The sequence below is a fragment of the Cherax quadricarinatus genome, chromosome 88 (genome assembly GCF_038502225.1).
Source record: "Cherax quadricarinatus isolate ZL_2023a chromosome 88, ASM3850222v1, whole genome shotgun sequence".
Classification (NCBI taxonomy): domain Eukaryota; kingdom Metazoa; phylum Arthropoda; class Malacostraca; order Decapoda; family Parastacidae; genus Cherax; species Cherax quadricarinatus.
The window spans coordinates 12,105,174-12,127,139 of record NC_091379.1 but is presented as its reverse complement, the minus strand read 5'-3'; the positions used below and the strand labels follow the sequence as shown (position 1 = coordinate 12,127,139).

At 44.6% G+C, this 21,966-nt stretch overlaps 1 protein-coding gene across 1 annotated transcript in view; it reads right to left on the bottom strand.

Annotated features, from left to right (window-relative positions):
* LOC128698473 (facilitated trehalose transporter Tret1-2 homolog) overlaps window positions 1–21,966 on the bottom strand; it is a 153,739-nt gene that overhangs the window by 116,719 nt on the left and 15,054 nt on the right. The window contains exon 2 of the mRNA XM_070103784.1: window positions 3,390–3,595. Coding sequence (XP_069959885.1) covers window positions 3,390–3,578 — 189 coding nt within the window. The 5' untranslated portion in view covers window positions 3,579–3,595. The remainder of the gene's footprint in view (window positions 1–3,389; window positions 3,596–21,966) is intronic.

Here is a 21,966-nt window from a genome sequence, read left to right as displayed (position 1 = left end):
TATCTCTTCAATGGCGAGGACGTTGCTTGTAGTACTGATATGACAGTTTGGTGGCGTCACCTACGTTGTTTACAGTGAGAATGAAATGGAAGGAGACGTTTTGCTGAAGTTCAGGAGTTCGTTGCTAATATTGTGATCTCTAAAGTTAACTTTTTGGTGTTAACTGAAAGGAAAATAAATCTGTTCTATACTGTTTTCTAAATTCTTTCTATAGGAAAGAAATTTCCAGTTGGTGTGTTACTTAAAATATGAGCGAGAAGGCATTAGGTACAGCATTACAATAATTCGTTACATGTCCAGGTCTTGTAGCAGATGGTGTCAAGGAAATATGTTTATTGATGCGCGAACGATCCTAGAATTCTTGTTGGCGCTCAAGTAAGTACAGTTCAAGGTCAAGATAAAGCGAGGAGTCAGACACACCAGAAATGACTGACAAAATTCCCCTGAACTACAATAAGCCACTATAAATATACTAATATCGGCATCAGGCTGCCTGCTACATCATCATTCAAGGAAATAACCATCAAGCTGGCACTGGACAAGCACCTAAAGTCAGTTCCTGATCAGCCGGGCTGTGGCTCGTACGTTGGTTTGCGTGCAGCCAGCAGCAACAGCCTGGTTGATCAGGCTCTGATCCACCAGGCGGCCTGGTCACAGACCGGGCCGCGGGGGCGTTGACCCCCGGAACTCTCTCCAGGTAAACTCCAGGTCACCTTACAAATGCCTGTTTCCCTAGCTACGAACCTGTCAAAGATTCGTTTCAGGTTATTTAAAATGTACACATTTTAACACACTAGACATTTTGTTAAAGGGGAGAGCAAAGTAAAAACAAAAATGAAAAATATATTCAGTCAACTAATTGAAATATTCACTGTTCCAACGCCCCCAGTCAATGCAACCAGCGATATCAAATTTTACGGAAACTGCCTCCTGTCCGCTTGGTGCACAGCACCAGGATAACTTGATCAAAGATAGCAGAACACAGATAGCTACTGGTTGAAACTATGACAGGAATTATGCAACATCAGCCTCTGCTTCTGGATCTGCAGTCAACCTTATAATACATCCACTTCAGAAGAGTTATCAGATTAGCCCTAAATATCCTATGGAGATTGAGTCCAGACAAAGTAATCATCTCACATTCAATAAAATTGCAGATGAGATGACTGAGAGCAGGTGTAGAAGATTACTAAACACACAAGATATTCACAACAGCTGCACAACCCAGAGCAACAAAGGTTTACAGCGGGTTGCACATTTCCTTCGCAATTGCTGGACCATTAAAACATGTTTTTGGATGAAATGGAAGTACATATGAAATGCAGATTTAGTATACAGAGACTTTACAAAAACTTTCTACAAGTAAGATAATGGTGTAATAGAACATAAAAAAAACTTGCAAATAAATAACTAATAATGGGAAAGTCTTAATTTTAATTTCTAACAAATCGGACGCAAAAATTTATAGTCAACCAGTAAATTCAGAGGTAAAAAAAAAATGATTCTCGTTGCACATAACTCGCTGCAATAATCTCATATACAACAGAGATGTATGTTAATGAACAATACTAGAGTTTATACGAGAGTGGCATCCACTGAAGACACAACCAACCTCCAGGGTGATATTAACCAGGTCTTCCACTGGCATCCACTGAAGACACAACCAACCTCCAGGGTGATATTAACCAGGTCTTCCACTGGCATCCACTGAAGACACAACCAACCTCCAGGGTGATATTAACCAGGTCTTCCACTGGCATCCACTGAACACACAACCAACCTCCAGGGTGATATTAACCAGGTCTTCCACTGGCATCCACTGAACACACAACCAACCTCCAGGGTGATATTAACCAGGTCTTCCAGGGGCATCCACTGAAGACACAACCAACCTCCAGGGTGATATTAACCAGGTCTTCCACTGGCATCCACTGAAGACACAACCAACCTCCAGGGTGATATTAACCAGGTCTTCCACGGGCATCCACTGAAGACACAACCAACCTCCAGGGTGATATTAACCAGGTCTTCCACTGGCATCCACTGAAGACACAACCAACCTCCAGGGTGATATTAACCAGGTCTTCCACTGGCATCCACTGAAGACACAACCAACCTCCAGGGTGATATTAACCAGGTCTTCCACGGGCATCCACTGAAGACACATCCAACCTCCATGGTGATATTAACCAGGTCTTCCACGGGCATCCACTGAAGACACAACCAACCTCCATGGTGATATTAACCAGGTCTTCCACGGGCATCCACTGAAGACACAACCAACTTCCATGGTGATATTAACCAGGTCTTCCACGGGCATCCACTGAAGACACAACTAACCTCCAAGCTGATATTAACCAGGTCTTCCACTGGGGCCACTTAAGACACAAACAACCTCTAAGCTGATATTAACCAGGTCTTCCACTGGGGTCACTGAAGACACAACCAACCTCCAGGGTGATATTAACCAGGTCTTCCAATGGCATCCACTGAAGACAACCAACCTCCAGGGTGATATTAACCAGGTCTTCCAATGGCATCCACTGAAGACACAACCAACCTCCAGGGTGATATTAACCATGTCTTCCACTGGCATCCACTGAAGACACAACCAACCTCCAGGGTGATATTAACCATGTCTTCCACTGGCATCCACTGAAGACACAACCAACCTCCAGGGTGATATTAACCAGGTCTTCCACTGGCATCCACTGAAGACACAACCAACCTCCAGGGTGATATTAACCATGTCTTCCACTGGCATCCACTGAAGACACAACCAACCTCCAGGGTGATATTAACCATGTCTTCCACTGGCATCCACTGAAGACACAACCAACCTCCAGGGTGATATTAACCAGGTCTTCCACTGGCATCCACTGAAGACACAACCAACCTCCAGGGTGATATTAACCAGGTCTTCCACTGGCATCCACTGAAGACACAACCAACCTCCAGGGTGATATTAACCATGTCTTCCACTGGCATCCACTGAAGACACAACCAACCTCCAGGGTGATATTAACCAGGTCTTCCACTGGCATCCACTGAAGACACAACCAACCTCCAGGGTGATATTAACCAGGTCTTCCACTGGCATCCACTGAAGACACAACCAACCTCCAGGGTGATATTAACCATGTCTTCCACTGGCATCCACTGAAGACACAACCAACTTCCAGGGTGAACTCAGATGTTATCAAATAAAGAAGCCGTTTCGTCTTTCCTCATCAGACACAACTTACTCGCTAACAAACATCAGAAACCTTTCCAGTAAGCATTGTGTTGGTAAACTAACTGATCTATGTAGAGGAAATAATTCTGCGCTGACTAAATTAGTACTGCGCATTGTGAATAAAACCAACAGTCACAGTGAAAAAACCACTCACCTGATGCAGGACAGTAGGTTTAGAATGATCAGATGTAAACACCTCGCTGTCCCTGAGAACCAGGCTGTGTCTGTCACTACTGCCATCTTCTTCAGCTGACTCTCTTTTTAAAAGGGATTCATCTAGCCCCTGTACAGATTCTGAAGGATCTCCGCAGGTTGTCAGCTGCGACTTCTGCACCGCAGCCATTGTACCTTCCCTCAACACTGCACGAAACAAAACAAAACTGAATATAAAGAGATGAACTATAAAAACAATAACCCTTACCTGCTAAATTGAGAAGAAAATAACCTACATTAAATTTAAAAAATAAAAGCAAAAATAAAGTACAAATAAGAAAAATATTATACAAGATCAAATAAAACAAATAAGTGGAAGTGGAATAAAATACAGACGATGGAAGACACACAAATATACAACATAACGTGATACTTGACAACGTTCCAGAGGTGTTAGTGACCTGTGAAGCCCAACTCATGGGTCAAACATCTTTCTTTTTCCATGGCAAATATGTAAAGCTATACAAAAAATACCAATACAATATAGACAATAAAATGGTGCCGGGTCACCAAAATGGAAGAGACCCGGGCCGGGATACCATTCCGGCGAATCAAATAGAAATACAAATAATAAAAATATACAGTGGAACCTCAAATTTCGAACTTAATCCGTTCCAGGAGCTATTTCTAAATTCGAAAAGTCTGAAAATCGAAGCAATATTTCCCATAAGAAATAATGGAAATACAATTAATCCGTTCCAGAAACCCAAAAATATTCACCAAAAAATACATTTTATAGAGAATAATTACAGTTTTACATACAACAAATACTATAGTGTTCAGTTATGTATATAAATATAAAATGACATTTTCACTTACCTTTATTGAAGATTGGTGATGGCATCTGGAAGATAGGGAGGAGAGAGGGAGTTGGGGTTAATGTTTGGTAGGAGAATCCCCCTCCATGAGGACTTCAGGTAAAGTCCTCTCTGGGGTTACTTTCCTTCTCTGTCTTTTAATGCCACTAGGACCAGCTTGAGAGTCACTGGACCCCTGTCTCTCAAAATAACCGTCCACAGTCCTCTGTTTCTGGTGCCTCATTAACATTACCCTAAAATGGGACATGGTTCTGTCACTGAACTTGTTGCAAAGATGGCTTGTTTCAGCTTGCTCAGGGTGGTACTTCTCCACAAACATTTGGACATCAGTCCACTTGGACATCATTCCACTTTTGTATTATTTCCTTCTTCACATCTATGGCGTTTCTCACTTTCTTCACCACAGGGGCACCACTAGTAAGTTTCTTTGGGCCCATGGTAGCTTATTTCACAGTCCCGCAAGCACTAAACACAATGAAATAATCGTAAAATGTTTGAATGAGAGCGCAGGTTAGTGTTCACTCAAGCATAAACAAAGCTAGACTGGCTCACAGCACCTGCGTGGGGACGCAGAGTGGGCTGGCAGACAGGTCCAGTACCCGGTGGTCCGAAAATAGGTGCGCGTTCCATAATAGGGACAAAGTTGGTTCGTAAAAAGGGCTCTATTTCTGAAATGTTCGATATGTGATACGTTCGAATTTTGAGGTTCCACTGTATATGAAAAAAACTAGTAAAACAAATATTAATAGGCATTAAAATATGCCATGCGAGAGATTTCAGCCACCCAAATAATTTTCAAAAAGCTGATGAAGTTGTATCAAGCAAGTCTATGCTTGACAGAAATATATTGAATTATTATAATCAAAAAGAAGAAGCGCTAAGCCACAAGGGCTATACAGCGCTGGACAGAAATATATTGAAACAAGCTTCATAAAAATTAGTACAGATTTTAATATGAATATTATTTTAGAGTTACATTAATTACATTCTTTTATAATTAATAAAATTTGGGAAAACATTGAGGTCCTGGACACTCCCACCCACGTCATACTGGGACGACAGGTCCTTGATACTCTCACTCACGTCATACTGGGACGACAGGTCCTTGACACTCCCACCCACGTCATACTGGGACGACAGGTCCTTGACACTCCCACCCACGTCATACTGGGACGACAGGTCCTTGACACTCCCACCCACGTCATACTGGGACGACAGGTCCTTGATACTCCCACCCACATCATACTGGGACGACAGGTCCTTGATACTCCCACCCACATCATACTGGGACGAGTGTAATGTCATATGTGAGGTGATATCTCAGCCTTACAAGCCTGATCTATTATTTTTTCAGGTCGCATTCACTCCATCAGTGTCTTGCCAGAGGCGTGCCTACACTATATTTATAAAACTCCAACATTAACACCCCTCCTTCAGAGTGCAGACAATGTACTTCCCTGTACTTAAACTTACCCCATACATCTTATACCCCAGTGCCTGTATTCTCACTTGCCCATCTATCCTCCAACAGTCGTGTGGAAAATATTTAATTTTCCGAAGCTATAGTGCCTAATAGGTGTTTAATGTGTTGATGTTGGTCAAAAAATGTATTTAAAAATTGAAGAGAACCAACAGGGAAGCTCTGCGCCTGCGCTGATGGGCAGGGGGGAGGTCGAGACGGGGCATCAGGAGGCATTAGTGTTTTTGAATGGAGTTAAGAGGCTGGGACAGCATGGGACCAGGAAATTGGCATTCACTGCTGCCTAAGGATTAATATAGGCCTCACTTCGTAATAGGAAGTGTCGTAACTGTTCCTGGTGAAGAGTGAAGGAACGTGATTTACGGGACTGCTGTAATAAAGTGGCGAGTTTAGTGAATAGTGGTAAATGCCATGGAGAGTTTTCAGGGGAAAATACCCGTGAGTTAATAATCACTCATGGGTCTCAAATCTTAATAGAGCGACCTCTAATGTGTATAATAGTTATGAGACGTTAAACCGTATTTTGTGTTGTGAAATAATCAGTGATAATAACACTAAGTTACGGAATCGTTGAAGTGATATGAGCTGCCATTCCTAGAGCCCATGTTAACCTCGTCGTTCCTGTCCTGAGGATAGTGAAGTTTTTATGGAGTCAGGATTTCTAAACCGGGACAAACCAACGGATATCTCATCCTGCTGGAATAAGAACCGTATTGGTGTAGCAGGACATCGAAATGAGATGGTGGATGGAAGAAATAAGGAGCATCAATCACCCACAGTTAAGTAACCTTTCTAGTTATAGCAAACTGATACTGGCAAGTTAGGTATGTTGTAATTTGATAGGTTGTGGGTGATCCAGCTACATCAAATGACCACCAGAGAAATTCTGGTAAATGGTGGTATTATATACTAGTGTTTTCCATTGATGGATATATATGTGTGTCAAACCTATCCCCCCTTTTCCTACAGTCAAACCAATAATCTATACACTCCACAATTAATTAGGAGCACCGTACTTGTGGGTGCTATCCACTTCATACTGGTCTCAGACAAATATGGGTAATATTGTGAGGTGACCAGGGGTGCAGTGACCAGGGGTGGCTAAGTTTTCTCACATATCTACACAGGGTAACTACTGTAATCAATATATGGTTGTCGTCTCCCAATGAGATTACTTGTATGAATGTAATGTTGAGATTCATTCAGGTAACCCCTTATAAATTTTCCATATCTGCCCACTGGTCCTTCAAACCAGATGCAATCAGGCCCGGTGGCCTGGTGGCTAAAGCTTCCGCTTCACACACACGGAGGGCCCGGGTTCGATTCCCAGCAGGCAGAAACATTTCGACACGTTTCCTTACACCTGTTGTCCCTGGTTACCTAGCAGTAAGTAGGTACCTGGGTTTTGGTCGACTGGTGTGGATCGCATCCTGGAGGACAAGATTAAGGATCCCAATGGAAATAAGTTAGACAGTCCTCGATGACGCACTGTCTTGGGTTATCCTGGGTGGCTAACCCTCCGGGGTTAAAAATCCGAACGAAATCTTATCTTATCTTAACTAAGTGACTGAAGGAAGTGGGTATAGGGTACACAAATTTAATTGATCGTTTGGTGGATGATAATTAGCCCAATTAATTGCTAGCACATGTGTGGCTAGGATTTATACAAGAGTAAAGTGCAAGAATTACTCTTATAAGGTGCGTGCTTAAGTTGCATAATCGGTGATTATTAATTCCCTAACCATGGCTGGGTATGAGGAAGTTAGTGCGGCTGGCAAGTCCATGGATGTCAAAGCAAAGAAAACATCGTTGCAAGCTCAGAAGGGTCATGTTACTAAATCATACAAGTGTATGGAGTTAATGGGACAAGAAACGGTGAACCCTGATGAATTAAAGTTACACCTTAGAAAATAGATATGAGTCATATAAATTGTGGTATAAAGACTGTGGAGAAAGATCTACTGGTGCAGATGATGCTGAAAGGGAGCAGCTGTTGGATCAATATTATGAAGTGGAGGGCAACATTGTGTCCTGTAAAACTTAGGCTTTGGATAGGGTAAAGGGTGTAAACAATGTTGTTGGTAAACCTAGTCAGGAAAATCAGAGGTGTCTACCAAAACTCCCAGAATTATGCATGCCTGTGTTTAATCTAGGAGAAAATTGGGAGGAGTTTTGGTCTATCTTTAAAGCAGTAGTACATGATAGGAGTGATCTTGCAAGTGTTACCAAATTATGCTATTTAAAGGGACAAGTTTTTTTTTATATTTTATTTAAAACATTACAATACAAGGTGGAAATTATATTAAAAGGTACACAAAATAAGTTAAATCACAAATTCCCAATTTACCCTTACAAAAATGATCACACCAGACAAAAGTGTTCTGTGGCCCGGTGGCCTGGTGGCCTGGTGGCTACAGCTCCTGCTTCACACACGGAGGGCCCGGGTTCGATTCCTGGCGGGTGGAAACATTCCGACACGTTTCCTTACACCTGTTGTCCTGTTCACCTAGCAGCAAATAGGTACCTGGGTGTTAGTCGACTGGTGTGGGTCGCATCCTGGGGGACAAGATTAAGGACCCCAATGGAAATGAGTTAGATAGTCCTCGATGACGCACTGACTTTCTTGGGTTATCCTGGGTGGCTAACCCTCCGGGGTTAAAAATCCGAACGAAATCTTATCTTATCTGACACCCTATCACCACACACCATATACACCCAGTTATACCAAAATTATATACCTGTGAAGGCTGAAACGTTTGTCACAATTTCACCCCCCCCCTCCCACAAAATATAACCAACACCAACCTGATTGCATTTTAACTTAACATTAAAGGATACATAATAATTACACTATCATGAGTGATTTAGTAACACCTTAGACACAAAAATATTAATAACAATATTAACAATGGGATACATGTCTTTACTTAAACACAATGACACCTCAACCTGGTGAAAGAAATACACTTCAAAAGATTAATTTTCTAAGAAGGTTGCAACAACGAATGTCAACACCTCCCGAAGGTAACTTATGTGCAATTATCTTAGCATGTATACCCTGTATACCCTATTCATTCAACATAGTATATAAATATAAAAAACTTTATATTATGAAAGACATCACAGAATACAAAGGTATAAAGTATACAACCCCAGCCATGTAGCGGCTACAGGCAAAAAATTCCACATGCTTCCCTAACACAGATAAATAAAAAAACTACTTTTTGTGACAACTGCTCCTAAACACAACTCACATCATATGACTTAAGACTGCTATGTACATAGATAACAACATAATAATAAATCTAATTTGAATGCATCACAGTTGATAAATCAGCCTTAACATATCAGGCATAAGAGAGTAATTCTCATTGTACAAGTCCAAGTCCAACTTGTATGTAGTCTCATCTTTCTACATACAATAAAATGCGTATTATCTACACATTATACTATAACACTGGACAAGCAACTGTCCATCACTTCCAACACAATATACTGCCCTACCCTCACTCTGCACAGTGATGGAGGCAAGGACCCGCCCCCCCCCATTTATACCTTATCCATCATTCACTACTAACTTGAAGGAACATGAGTATTATATGAATAGTGTATAGTCCATGACACAAGAAACTGGCCAGCTCCACAGGTGCTTGCACCCGTGGTCCATAAATTATTCACTCACCCATCACTCATCCAACACACACGCAAACATTTGTCATCCATAACCAGGGAGACGACCCTGTTTTCACCCATGACTTCCCTACCCCAGCAACACTTTCAAGTCGTACCCTCCCCTCCCTCGTATATTACAAGTCTAATAAAATCTGTAACGTAAGTTGCCTATATCCCTCTGAAAAATCCCTCACCCACCTCCTCCCATAAATTTCCTTATTTCTACATACCGTTTTATAGAACATTACAGCTAACACCCTCCTCTTCACCTCACTAGTGCCAGGAAGGAAAAACAACTGGCAGGAAATGGCAGAAATCGTACACCAAATCCAGTCATTCCTGGAGTGGAACCACAGTCGATGGCCTCCACTCCAAACCAACAGATACAGATACTAATGCCGGAAAAAAAATCCCCCCCCCCAGTACCAACAATACAACCAGTCCGATAACATTCTTCTTTGCAAATATACAGGGTCTAAAGCCAGCAACAAACAACAAAATACCTTTCATCCGTGGACTGCTTGCAGAGGCAAAGGCAATGTTCGCGGCTTTCACTGAGACCCACATAAAGGATCACTTGGACAATGAAATATGGATCCCAGGTTACAACCTATACAGATGTGACAGAGTGAACAGGCAAAAGGGGGGGGTTGGCCTGTACATTGCAGAGTCACTTGTTTGCACAGAACTGCTTAATGCCTCAAATGACGTAGTGGAAGTTTTAGCAGAAAAGGTCGAGAACCAAAACCTAGTCATTGTGGTAGTCTACAAGCCTCCGGATGCAACATCCCAGCAATTCCAGGAACAGCTGTTAAAAATTGACCACTGTCTGGAAAATCTTCCAGCTCCTGCACCCAACATCTTGCTCCTGGGGGATTTCAACTTAAGGCACCTAAAATGGAGGAATATAGCAAATAATATTGTTGCAGTAATAACACCAGGAGGCAGCTCTGATGAAAACTCACACTCACACGAGCTTTTAAATCTCTGCACAAAATTCAATTTAAACCAGCAAATAATAGAGCCTACTAGACTGGAGAATACACTAGACCTCACATTCACTAACAATGATGATCTGATAAGAAATGTCACCATATCAAAAACAATATACTCAGATCACAACATAATTGAGGTTCAGACATGTATGCGAGGAGCCCCAGACCGACAAAATGAGACTAGTCACGAGGGAGCATTCACCAAATTCAACTTCAATAACAAAAACAAAGTGGGACCAAGTAAACCAAGTCCTAACCGATATAAGCTGGGAAGATATACTAAGCAACACAGACCCAAACTTATGCCTAGAACAGATTAACTCGGTGGCACTCGATGTATGCACAAGGCTTATTCCTCTAAGAAAAAGGAGGAGTAGATGTAAAATAGAAAGAGACAGGCGCTCCCTTTACAGGCGACGGAAAAGAATAACAGAGCGGCTAAAAGAGGTCAATATATCTGAAATGCGCAGGGAGACACTGGTCAGAGAAATAGCAAGCATCGAACTTAAGCTAAAAGAATCCTTTAGGAGTCAGGAATCGCGGGAAGAACTAAAAGCTATAAATGAAATCGAAAGAAACCCAAAGTATTTCTTCTCCTATGCCAAATCAAAATCGAGAACAACGCCCAGTATTGGGCCCCTACTTAAACAAGATGGGTCCTACACAGATGACAGCAAGGAAATGAGTGAGCTACTCAAGTCCCAATATGACTCAGTTTTTAGCAAGCCGCTAACCAGACTGAGAGTCGAAGATCAAAATTAATTTTTTATGAGAGCCACAAAATTTGATTAACACAAGCCTATCCGATGTTATCCTGACGCCAAATGACTTCGAACAGGCGATAAATGACATGCCCATGCACTCTGCCCCAGGGCCAGACTCATGGAACTCTGTGTTCATCAAGAACTGCAAGAAGCCCCTATCACGAGCCTTTTCCATCCTATGGAGAGGGAGCATGGACACGGGGGTCGTCCCTCAGTTACTAAAAACAACAGACATAGCCCCACTCCACAAAGGGGGCAGTAAAGCAACAGCAAAGAACTACAGACCAATAGCACTAACATCCCATATCATAAAAATCTTTGAAAGGGTCCTAAGAAGCAAGATCACCACCCATCTAGAAACACATCAGTTACACAACCCAGGGCAACATGGGTTTAGAACAGGTCGCTCCTGTCTGTCTCAACTACTGGATCACTACGACAAGGTCCTAAATGCACTAGAAGACAAAAAGAATGCAGATGTAATATATACAGACTTTGCAAAAGCCTTCGACAAGTGTGACCATGGCGTAATAGCGCACAAAATGCGCGCTAAAGGAATAACAGGAAAAGTCGGTCGATGGATCTATAATTTCCTCACTAACAGAACACAGAGAGTAGTCGTCAACAGAGTAAAGTCCGAGGCAGCTACGGTGAAAAGCTCTGTTCCACAAGGCACAGTACTAGCTCCCATCTTGTTCCTCATCCTCATATCCGACATAGACAAGGATGTCAGCCACAGCACCGTGTCTTCCTTTGCAGATGACACCCGAATCTGCATGACAGTGTCTTCCATTGCAGACACTGCAAGGCTCCAGGCGGACATCAACCAAATCTTTCAGTGGGCTGCAGAAAACAATATGAAGTTCAACGATGAGAAATTTCAATTACTCAGATATGGTAAACATGAGGAAATTAAATCTTCATCAGAGTACAAAACAAATTCTGGCCACAAAATAGAGCGAAACACCAACGTCAAAGACCTGGGAGTGATTATGTCGGAGGATCTCACCTTCAAGGACCATAACATTGTATCAATCGCATCTGCTAGAAAAATGACAGGATGGATAATGAGAACCTTCAAAACTAGGGAGGCCAAGCCCATGATGACACTCTTCAGGTCACTTGTTCTATCTAGGCTGGAATATTGCTGCACTCTAACAGCACCTTTCAAGGCAGGTGAAATTGCCGACCTAGAAAATGTACAGAGAACTTTCACGGCGCGCATAACGGAGATAAAACACCTCAATTACTGGGAGCGCTTGAGGTTTCTAAACCTGTATTCCCTGGAACGCAGGAGGGAGAGATACATGATTATATACACCTGGAAAATCCTAGAGGGACTAGTACCGAACTTGCACACGAAAATCACTCACTACAAAAGCAAAAGACTTGGCAGACGATGCACCATCCCCCCAATGAAAAGCAGGGGTGTCACTAGCACGTTAAGAGACCATACAATAAGTGTCAGGGGCCCGAGACTGTTCAACTGCCTCCCAGCACACATAAGGGGGATTACCAACAGACCCCTGGCAGTCTTCAAGCTGGCACTGGACAAGCACCTAAAGTCAGTTCCTGATCAGCCGGGCTGTGGCTCGTACGTTGGTTTGCGTGCAGCCAGCAGCAACAGCCTGGTTGATCAGGCGCTGATCCACCAGGAGGCCTGGTCACAGACCGGGCCGCGGGGGCATTGACCCCCGAAACTCTCTCCAGGTAATCTCCAGGTAAACTAACCTGTTTCCCCCGCAATCCCCACACTATATATTTATATGTAATCTACCTTTATGTACCCCACAGCTCTGATGACACTCATCCCAACCCCCCACGTCGAGACTTAATGCCCTCAATACAGAAATTCCTTGACCTCTTATCCTATATATCACCCTATTTAACCACCCCTTGACACTTCTCAGTCACAAAAATATACTACATGAAATGCAGACTCCTTCCCACCACGTATCCCGCACCCCTTCCCCCCCGTCAACCACTCATCTATCCCGTAGAACCACACCCGACAGTAAAATGCCATGCAGAAAATGATACATTACATCCTGAACACGAGGTTGCAACCTCATCCTACGCAACCTATTCCATATACTTCCATATACTACAACCCTCCCGGCTAACATTCTACACAACCTACCTATTTTAACCTTTGCTGGCTCTCGATCCCACGCCAGAGTCCTCAACACAGTTTCACACTCATGCAACTCAACTCCTGTATACATCCGTTGCAATCTGTTGTGGATCCTGGCCAAACCCCCCCCACCCACACTTTCCCTCATCACCTCCCTTTTAATGAAGACACATTTGACCCTCCACTTTAAGTCCAGCAATCCCAGCCCCCCCCCCTGACTTACAGGTAACATTACCACGTCCCTTTGAATCCAATCACAGCTCGAACCCCACAAGAATTTAAAAACCCTCCTAAGTATGTTTGTTATTGCTGGCCCAGTAAATGGGAACACAGCTGCCACATGCCATACTTTGCTATACAGTAAGATGTTAATAACAATGGCACGCTGCACAAGGGTCAAATGATAAGGTCGCAATGCACCCAAGCATCCTTGAATCCTGTCTACCATCCTAATCGAGTTTTCCATGCGTGCCACAGTTAGATCGTCTGCATAGATAAGACCGCAAATTTTTAACGAATTCACCTGCCTCCTCACGACTGCACTACCCCACTCAACCCTTCCCACCCAAGCTCCTAACCCCATGACCATGGATTTGTCTGAATTCACTCTCATATCGGTTGCCCCTGCAAACATTTGTACCACCCCATCTAATGTGCCCATTGACATCCCCTCCCTGATCAGAACAGTTGTGTCATCCACATACCCTATTAAAACTGGCCAAACCCTCAAAACCCCACTCCCTGGACCCTCTACGCTACACATACGCTGCTCCACCAATCTATAAAAGGGGTCCTGTACGCACTCAAACAATAATTGTGACATAGGACACCCCTGCCTAAGTCCTCTACCCATTACAATCTTCCCACCCACTCAACCATTAACCTGTACCCTCGCCATTGCACCTCGATACAACGCCTCGACCCAACCCACTATTTCTTCCCCAAACCCCTGTCCCCTGAGGATGGCTCTCAATGCTTTCCGATCCACTCTACCATATGCCCCTTGCCAATCGAGTGCCACCAAACCTCCCCCCTGCCCCCCTTTTGCCTCCACAAAATCCCTAATCAACCCATGCCCCTCCACCATAGACCTCCCTGGCAAACCAAACTGAGCTTTCGATACTACCCGCCCCACCACACACTTAAACCGATTCCCCAAAATCTTAGCAAACAACTTGTAATCCACGCATAACAACAAGATCGCCTGGTAATCCTTTAGTGTATGCTGCCCCTTACCCTTCAGTACCAAGACAACGACAGCCGTTGCTTGCTTCTCTCCAAGCTCACCTCTCTCCTCCATGCAATGTAATAACCTAACCAAAAAATGCCTCATTAGCTCCCAATGCTGCTGATAAAACTCTGCCGGGAGTCCATCAATTCCCGGTGCTTTGCCCTTTCACATTCAACTTAAAGCCCTCAATATTTCCCCCTCAGTTATTTCCCCACCCAGTGCTTCCCTATCACTGTTATGCAACTGACATACCACACTCCCACACACCTGTTCTAAAACCCCATCCTCTACCCCTTCTCGTTGCCAGTACTTCTCATATCACTTATCCGCAAATGCCCCCATTCCTTCCGTAGCTTGTATGACCTACCCCTCCCTGTACCCCACTATCGACTCATGAACCTCCAACCATGGAATAGCCATTGCCTGCTGTCTTTGTTTTTGCCTACGCAATACGCACAATGAAGGTCTATCACCCCATTACACCTATTCCACCCCCGCCTGTACCCACACTGCTTGGAACCTCTCATCCTGTACCTCACGCAGCCTCCCTTTAATTGCCATAATATCATCCATAGGATAAGTGCCCACCACTGCCCCCCTCGCATAACAACCCCGTAACCTATCCTCCAAATAGTTGGCAAGCCCATATTTAAAGAATTGATACGTTTCCCTTCCCTTACGTAATATTGCTTAATCCATTCTATAGCCACGCCATCCCACCACATCACCACATCCTCTACCCCATTTACCTCTGCACGTAACCCCTCCCACAGCATTGCAAATCCCTCTATCCCCTCCTCATCGTCTAACACACTTGTATTTAACTTCCATTATCCCCTAGATATACCTGCTAGTGACTTCCACCCCACCTCTGCTACTAACGCCCGATGATCCGAATAAGCTACTTCTATTGTACGGAAAAATGTCAACCAAACCCCTCGAGATATATACAGCCTATCCAACCTAGCCGCGTAACCCCTTCTTACAAAAATGTGCTCTACATCCCACGCCCCTCCTCCAACCACATCCCGCAAGAGATCTCGCTAGGCTGCCGACACGTGCCCCACCCCTTTTGGTTTTATGTCAGCCCTCCTAATAACGCAGTTCCAGTCCCCACCAACGATGGCCACTGCAGGTAAGAAGAAAACTAGTTCTTCACATAAAAAATCCCTTTTTACTCTCATCATTTTCTGCTGGTGCATACACACTTAAAAAGGATACCCTGTGCCCCATCCACCACCCATCCATGCGCAATACTCTCCCCCTCCCTTCTTAGCAACACAAACGGGCTCACCTCCCTGATCAATATGCTCACACCACCTTTCAGACGTGCAGATGGCAGAGTCATGACCTGAAACCCCGCCACCTCGAGCTCTCTTCCCTCCTTGAAATTGTGTTCTTGCAGGAACACTACATCCACCCTATATTTACACAAACATTCGAAACCATTCCCTCTTCACACAATTACACAGTCCATTTATGTTCACAGTCATACACCTAAGGCTTCTTTATAGTTTCCAACCCTTACTCCTCTCTTCATTCATCCCAGGGCCTCCTGCCCCAGAGCCAGCACAAGGCTTCACACCATCAACCCCCCCTTTCTTGCGATGCCTCTTATCCTGACTACCTCGACAGTGCTCTTCCTTCCTCCCAGACCTCTGCGCCGGCGTCAGGACATCATATGAGTGTAACGCCGCCGCTCTCTTCCTCGTGATGCCCTCCACTTCCATGTTATCTTCTGAGGTTCCCTCACGATGTAACTCAACCTCACCACGCCTCGTTCCACAGCACACAGCGACATCTCACGCTTACTAGTTGGCCCGTCAACCCTGCTATGATTATCATTACATTACCCTACACGCAACGCCGTGCCTCTCACCAGCTCAGGAACAGCATCCTCTGCAGGTGGCGTCAATGTCCTCAACACTTCCTGAAACTCTTCCTCGAGAGCCTGTACCTCCTCCTGCACTTGCACTTCTGTACTTTTCCCTTGCCTAGTAACAGATCCTGTTATGTCACAGCTTACCTCACACATGCCAGTCTCCTCTGTGGAATCCTCCACCACTTCACTCCACAAGCGCCCAAGCCCATGTTTTCGCGTGGGGCTCTCAACAACAGCTACCACGCTGGTAACTGGTGCTTCACCAGTTTGTGCAGGCACCCTCCTCAGCTTCACACACGCTGCTGCCATATGGTCGTACGCCCCACATAACCTGCACGTACGTCTCTGTCCGGCGTACGATACCATAACTTGCATCTTGAAGCCCTCCAACACGACGTAAGATGGTATGGGATGTCTCAGAGTCATCTTCAGGGAAAAGGTTCCCTCCAGATGGCCCATGTAAGCACCAGCCATCCACTTGCCCTGTTGTGCCAGATGTATGGTCCCATATGCCTCGAAAATGTAGACAGCCTGTACTGTCTGCACAGACAGCCCATGCTGTCTGCCAGCTTAGTTCATATTTCGTGCCATGCTGGTGCTGCCACCTATAGGTGTTGCCACTTCAGCCTGCCTGCCCTTGCCTCACTCTCACTCACACAGCAGCCTAGCAGCAAGACACAAGGCCTACTAGTAGCTCTCTCTCATGGGATGGCCCTGCCCGGGCCATGGGCACAACACACAAGCCTGTGTACCCACCACGACTAAACAATAAAGTAAGAAGCCTCTGAAGAAGAAGTTTATCATTTAACCACCCGCTACAGTTCACCAAACAATCTCATTAAACATTGGTAGCAGCGGTGGTCACAGCAGTTGTTTGCCCAGAGAGAGGAAGGAAGAGGTATGAAGTCATCCCATACAACAAGCATCCGTCTCTCAACGAGTTATCCTGATGTCATGTCTGCACGTTTGAGCATCCAGACACTGGTACAAGCAGGATCCAGGCCGAAATTTGCCGAAATTCTCCAAGAATTTTAAGTGACTCCATGCTACAGCGTCCCACGCTGTTTCTCAAGTCACGTGTTCAGCGTCACTTGTATGTTCCTGCTGTTGTTCAGCTCAGCACAGCTGTTTCAGCAAGCCAGAGGGGAGTTTCGTGGTGATTTCTGTGTCCAGTGTTTTTCCCTGTGTTTGTGGGTGGGAGGAGGAGGAATGGCCAGATGCTCCCTCGCCATACACTCATCCACGCTCCTCGCCACCACACTACCATACACCACTCACCACTGCCCACTCCCTCTGCTGTGTTTTCTGCTGTTTTTCGTGTGATTCATTGCCAGAGCTGTGTATCCGAGTGCCCGAGGCCACTCGAAGCTACGTGGATCAGCATGCCAAGTAGATCACGACACCACATGGATCACAACGCCACGTTGGGTGTGGGCGATGTCACGTGGATCTACCAGCCACATGAGTTACCAGATGTCCCAGGCCTCATGCTGTGGTCTGCTGCCCGCATCACATCGACGTCACCCACGACGCTGGCCGACTTCATGACGTCACGATGTCTGCTGACGTCACCTCACGATGTCTGCCTGACGTCACCTTGAGATGTCTGCTGACGTCACAGTGCTGCTGACGTCATCACGCCTGACATCACATGATGTCACCATCGAGTGTTCAGTAATTATTAAAGTATTGTCGAGAAGACTAAGAGAAGATATATGTCGTGTGTTAATTCCACTCAGTCAGTGTTCTCACATGTTAGTGTACCACATGTACCATGTACCATGGTGTGTTTAAAGTTTCCGTGTGTCCAGTGAGGTCTGAGCCAGACCTGAGTAGCACCACTGTGTTAAGTCACCCGTGTGACCAGTGTGTTTGACAGCTATCAGACAGCCCTGAGCCCGAGCCCCCTTGTACAGAAAGCTTTTATGCTCGTCGCTCGTGATGTTCTGCAGAATCGTACCTGCTACGATTCCCATCAAGATTTGTTTCCCTTCACCTCCAGACCTTCAGAATGCAGTTACATGTAGAGAAACAAGTCTGGGGATGCTTAGACTAACATCTGCTATAACTCCAACTGTCGAGAGAATGACACGCTATGTCAGCCTCGTGTCACAAGCTTCAGTGAGCAGCCTGCACAAAGAAGATGTCACTTTGACTGCTAGCTCGCTCACTGCAGTCTGGTGTATGATGTTACGACTCCCAGATGTTTCGCCCAGTCGTCTCTGCCATGACTCTCCACAACTCTCTCCACGCTCGCCAGCAGTGACAGCCCAGCGACAGTACCAGTCGAGAAGTGTCCTCCTGAGTTGCTTGCCAGAAGTCCTGCCCAGTTGCCGAGTTTTGTCGACGCCTCACTCGAGGGCACCAGCATGTCGTGCCCCAGGTTGAGTGAAACCTGCAGCGACTCCTATGATGACTGCTTCACCGTTCCAGAGGAGACCGTACCCTGTTACGTCACAGCTCAGCCGCAGCGATGTCTCCCATGTTGCAGTATCTGTCCAGACGCAGGAAGGCGTGCAGTGATGCCCTTCGATGCTCACTGCCTTTGACCATGATGTTTAGCACACCCCACATGTTTTTTTTCTTCCCTCCCTGTAGGAAGTTTTTTTTCCATGTCCATATGTATATATTTGTTATTTTGTGTTCTGTGCCCTGTTCCTACGAGAGAGATACCGAGTTCCTTTTACCACCAGTATCGTCGCATCGGGACGATGCACGGTAGGTGGCCGAGTGTATGTAGACAGCCTGTACTGTCTGCACAGACAGCCTATGCTGTCTGCCAGCTTAGTTCATATTTCACGCCATGCTGGTGCTGCCACCTATAGGTGTTGCCACTTCAGCCTGCCTGCCCTTGCCTCACTCTCACTCACACAGTGGCCTAGCAGCAAGACACAAGGCCTACTAGTAGCTCTCTCTCGTGGGATGGCCCTGCCCGGGCCATGGGCACAACACACAAGCCTGTGTACCCACAACGACTTAACAATAAAGTAAGAAGCCTCCGAAAACGTATCATTTACTCCCCGCTACCAGAACAGCAAATAATCCTTTTATAAAAACACTCCTGATGTCAGCCTCATCTGCCTCAAATGGTGTAGGACCCATCTTGTTTAAGTAGGGGCCCAATACTGGACGTTGTTCTCGATTTTGATTTGGCATAGGAGAAGAAATACCTACCTGTCAAGTTTTACAAAAGGAAAATTTATCCCAATGTCAATAATCATAATTCACCTACTAAAAGGGGTTACGTAGGCACATATCAAGTGACAGGGGGCAGTAATAGTGGTTCTTCACATCAAAGCAAGAGGAGTAAATACCACAGTAAGGGTAACCCAGTTGATAAGAGGTCAGGCAAAGAGAGATTGTGTCTTCCGCAACGGTAGTCATTTCTCTAAGAACTGCAATGCCTATAATTCATGGGAAGTTAAAGTGGAAAGATTGGAAGAGCTTGCTAGATGTATTAGGTGTCTAGGAAATCATAAGGTAAGGGATTGCCATGCTAGCTTGAACCTTTGTTATCAGTGTAACAAGGGAAGGCACCACATAGCTATGTGTATGGGTGGATCTAATTTTAATGATGGTAACAATAGTACTGATAGTGATAATAACCCGGACACAACAGTAGCCAACGTAGAGATTGCAGGTAATGTCGGTATTGATGGCCTAGCAGAGGTAGCTTTACCTGTTTTGGATGTGGTGATTAATGATAAACTGCATAAATCCAAAACTGTAACAGCATTACTAGATCAGGGATCACAACGTACTTTCATAAAACGTAATTGCCTTAATGATTCTGTGGGGCCAATAGATATTTTGATAGGTAGTGACTATTATGCCTCCTTTGTAAAGGGTATGACAAAGAAATGTGGAGCCACCCTTCTAAGGACTGCAGGAGGTCATGTGATGTATGGCAGACTTCCTCGTACTGATAATGAATGACTAGAGGAAGCCATAAATACAGTCACGGTGTGTCTTACTCATGAAATATCACCCCAGTGTAAATATTCTTCAATAGAAGATGAAGTTGAACCTGTGTATAAATTATGGTAACTGGACAGCATAGGGATCATTGTAAATGAAGAAAATCCAGATGATTCCTTTACTCAGGAACAATACCTAAAGGATGTTAAATTTGAATCTGGACAATACTGGGCGAGGCTTCCGTGGAAGCTGAACCATCCAGACCTACCCACTAATAACAGAATGGTGTATGGACAATTAAAGGCTCAGCTACACGAACTGAGCAAGACACCAGAATTGTTGGCTGCTTACAATGATATAATTAATGAGCAGTTAAATAATAAATTCATAGAGGAGGTACCTAACGAGCAAGCCCAAATCACTATTTGCCACATCACGGAGTGAAAAAGGATTCTAAGACCACTCCTCCGAGGACTGTGTTTAATTGTAGTGCCAGGAGTAACAAAAATGTATCTATCTTCAATGACTGTTTGATGACAGATCCGTCGTTGACAGAAAAACTGGGAGACATATTATTAAACTTCAGGGTTAGGAATTATGCCTTTACGACAGACATAAGTAAAAGTTTTCTGAGAGTGGGTCTGCGAGAGGCTGAACGGGATTGCACAAGGGGCTAATGAAATAATGCAAGGTGCAAATATGCCCCTGAGGGAGTGGAACAATAATTCGACCAGTTTAAGGGATCAAATAAATACAGACAACCCTGGAGTTGAAGTGCCTAAATGTAGTAATGTGCTGGGACTGACTTTGGATACTGAGAGAGACTTGTTATCGTTAAAGTCTAATAATTTCAACATGCTCAATAAATTAACCAAGAGAGGCTTACTTGCGGAAGTTTCAAAATGCTTCGATCCACTAGGCTTAGTGTCACCACTTACAATAAAATGAAAATTGTTGATACAAGAAGCATGGAAGCTTAAGCATGCTTGGAATGAAACCCTATCTGAGGAATTTGTTAAAAAGTGGCAAGAACTAATAGGTGAATATGTAAAAATACCAATGTTGGAGTTCCCACGTAATGTGGCCAGTCAAGATGGAGAAAATGTACTCCACATTTTTTGCGATGCTCCAAAATTGGTGTATGGAGCAGTCGCTTACCTTCAATGTAATAGTGTTATTTCTCTTGTTATGTCTAAGGCAAAGGTGGCTCCAATCAAATCACGTACCTTACCTCAGTTGGAATTAACAGCTGAAAACAGAGTCGCTGAAGTCAAATACAAGAGAAATATAATAGTTTGGGTCAGCAAATGTTAACCTTTAATCACATCCCTGGTGACGAGAATCCGGCTGACTTCTTGTCCCGAGCCTTGACTTATGAAACCAGCCAAGTTGACTGGCGGACAAAATTAATTGGCCGGTGCAAAAGGGCACATATTGCTCCTGTCGAAATTACAGTGAGCACCACTCCAGTCAGTAGGCCCTTCTTAGCCATTGATGTGAATAGGTATTCTTCCTTACCCAAGCTGACTAACGTGACAAGGTTAGTGTTTAAATTTATAAGCTGAATATCTTATATAATTTCTCCCATTTTCTGAAATACTGGCTACAGAGGGTGCAAGAAGAA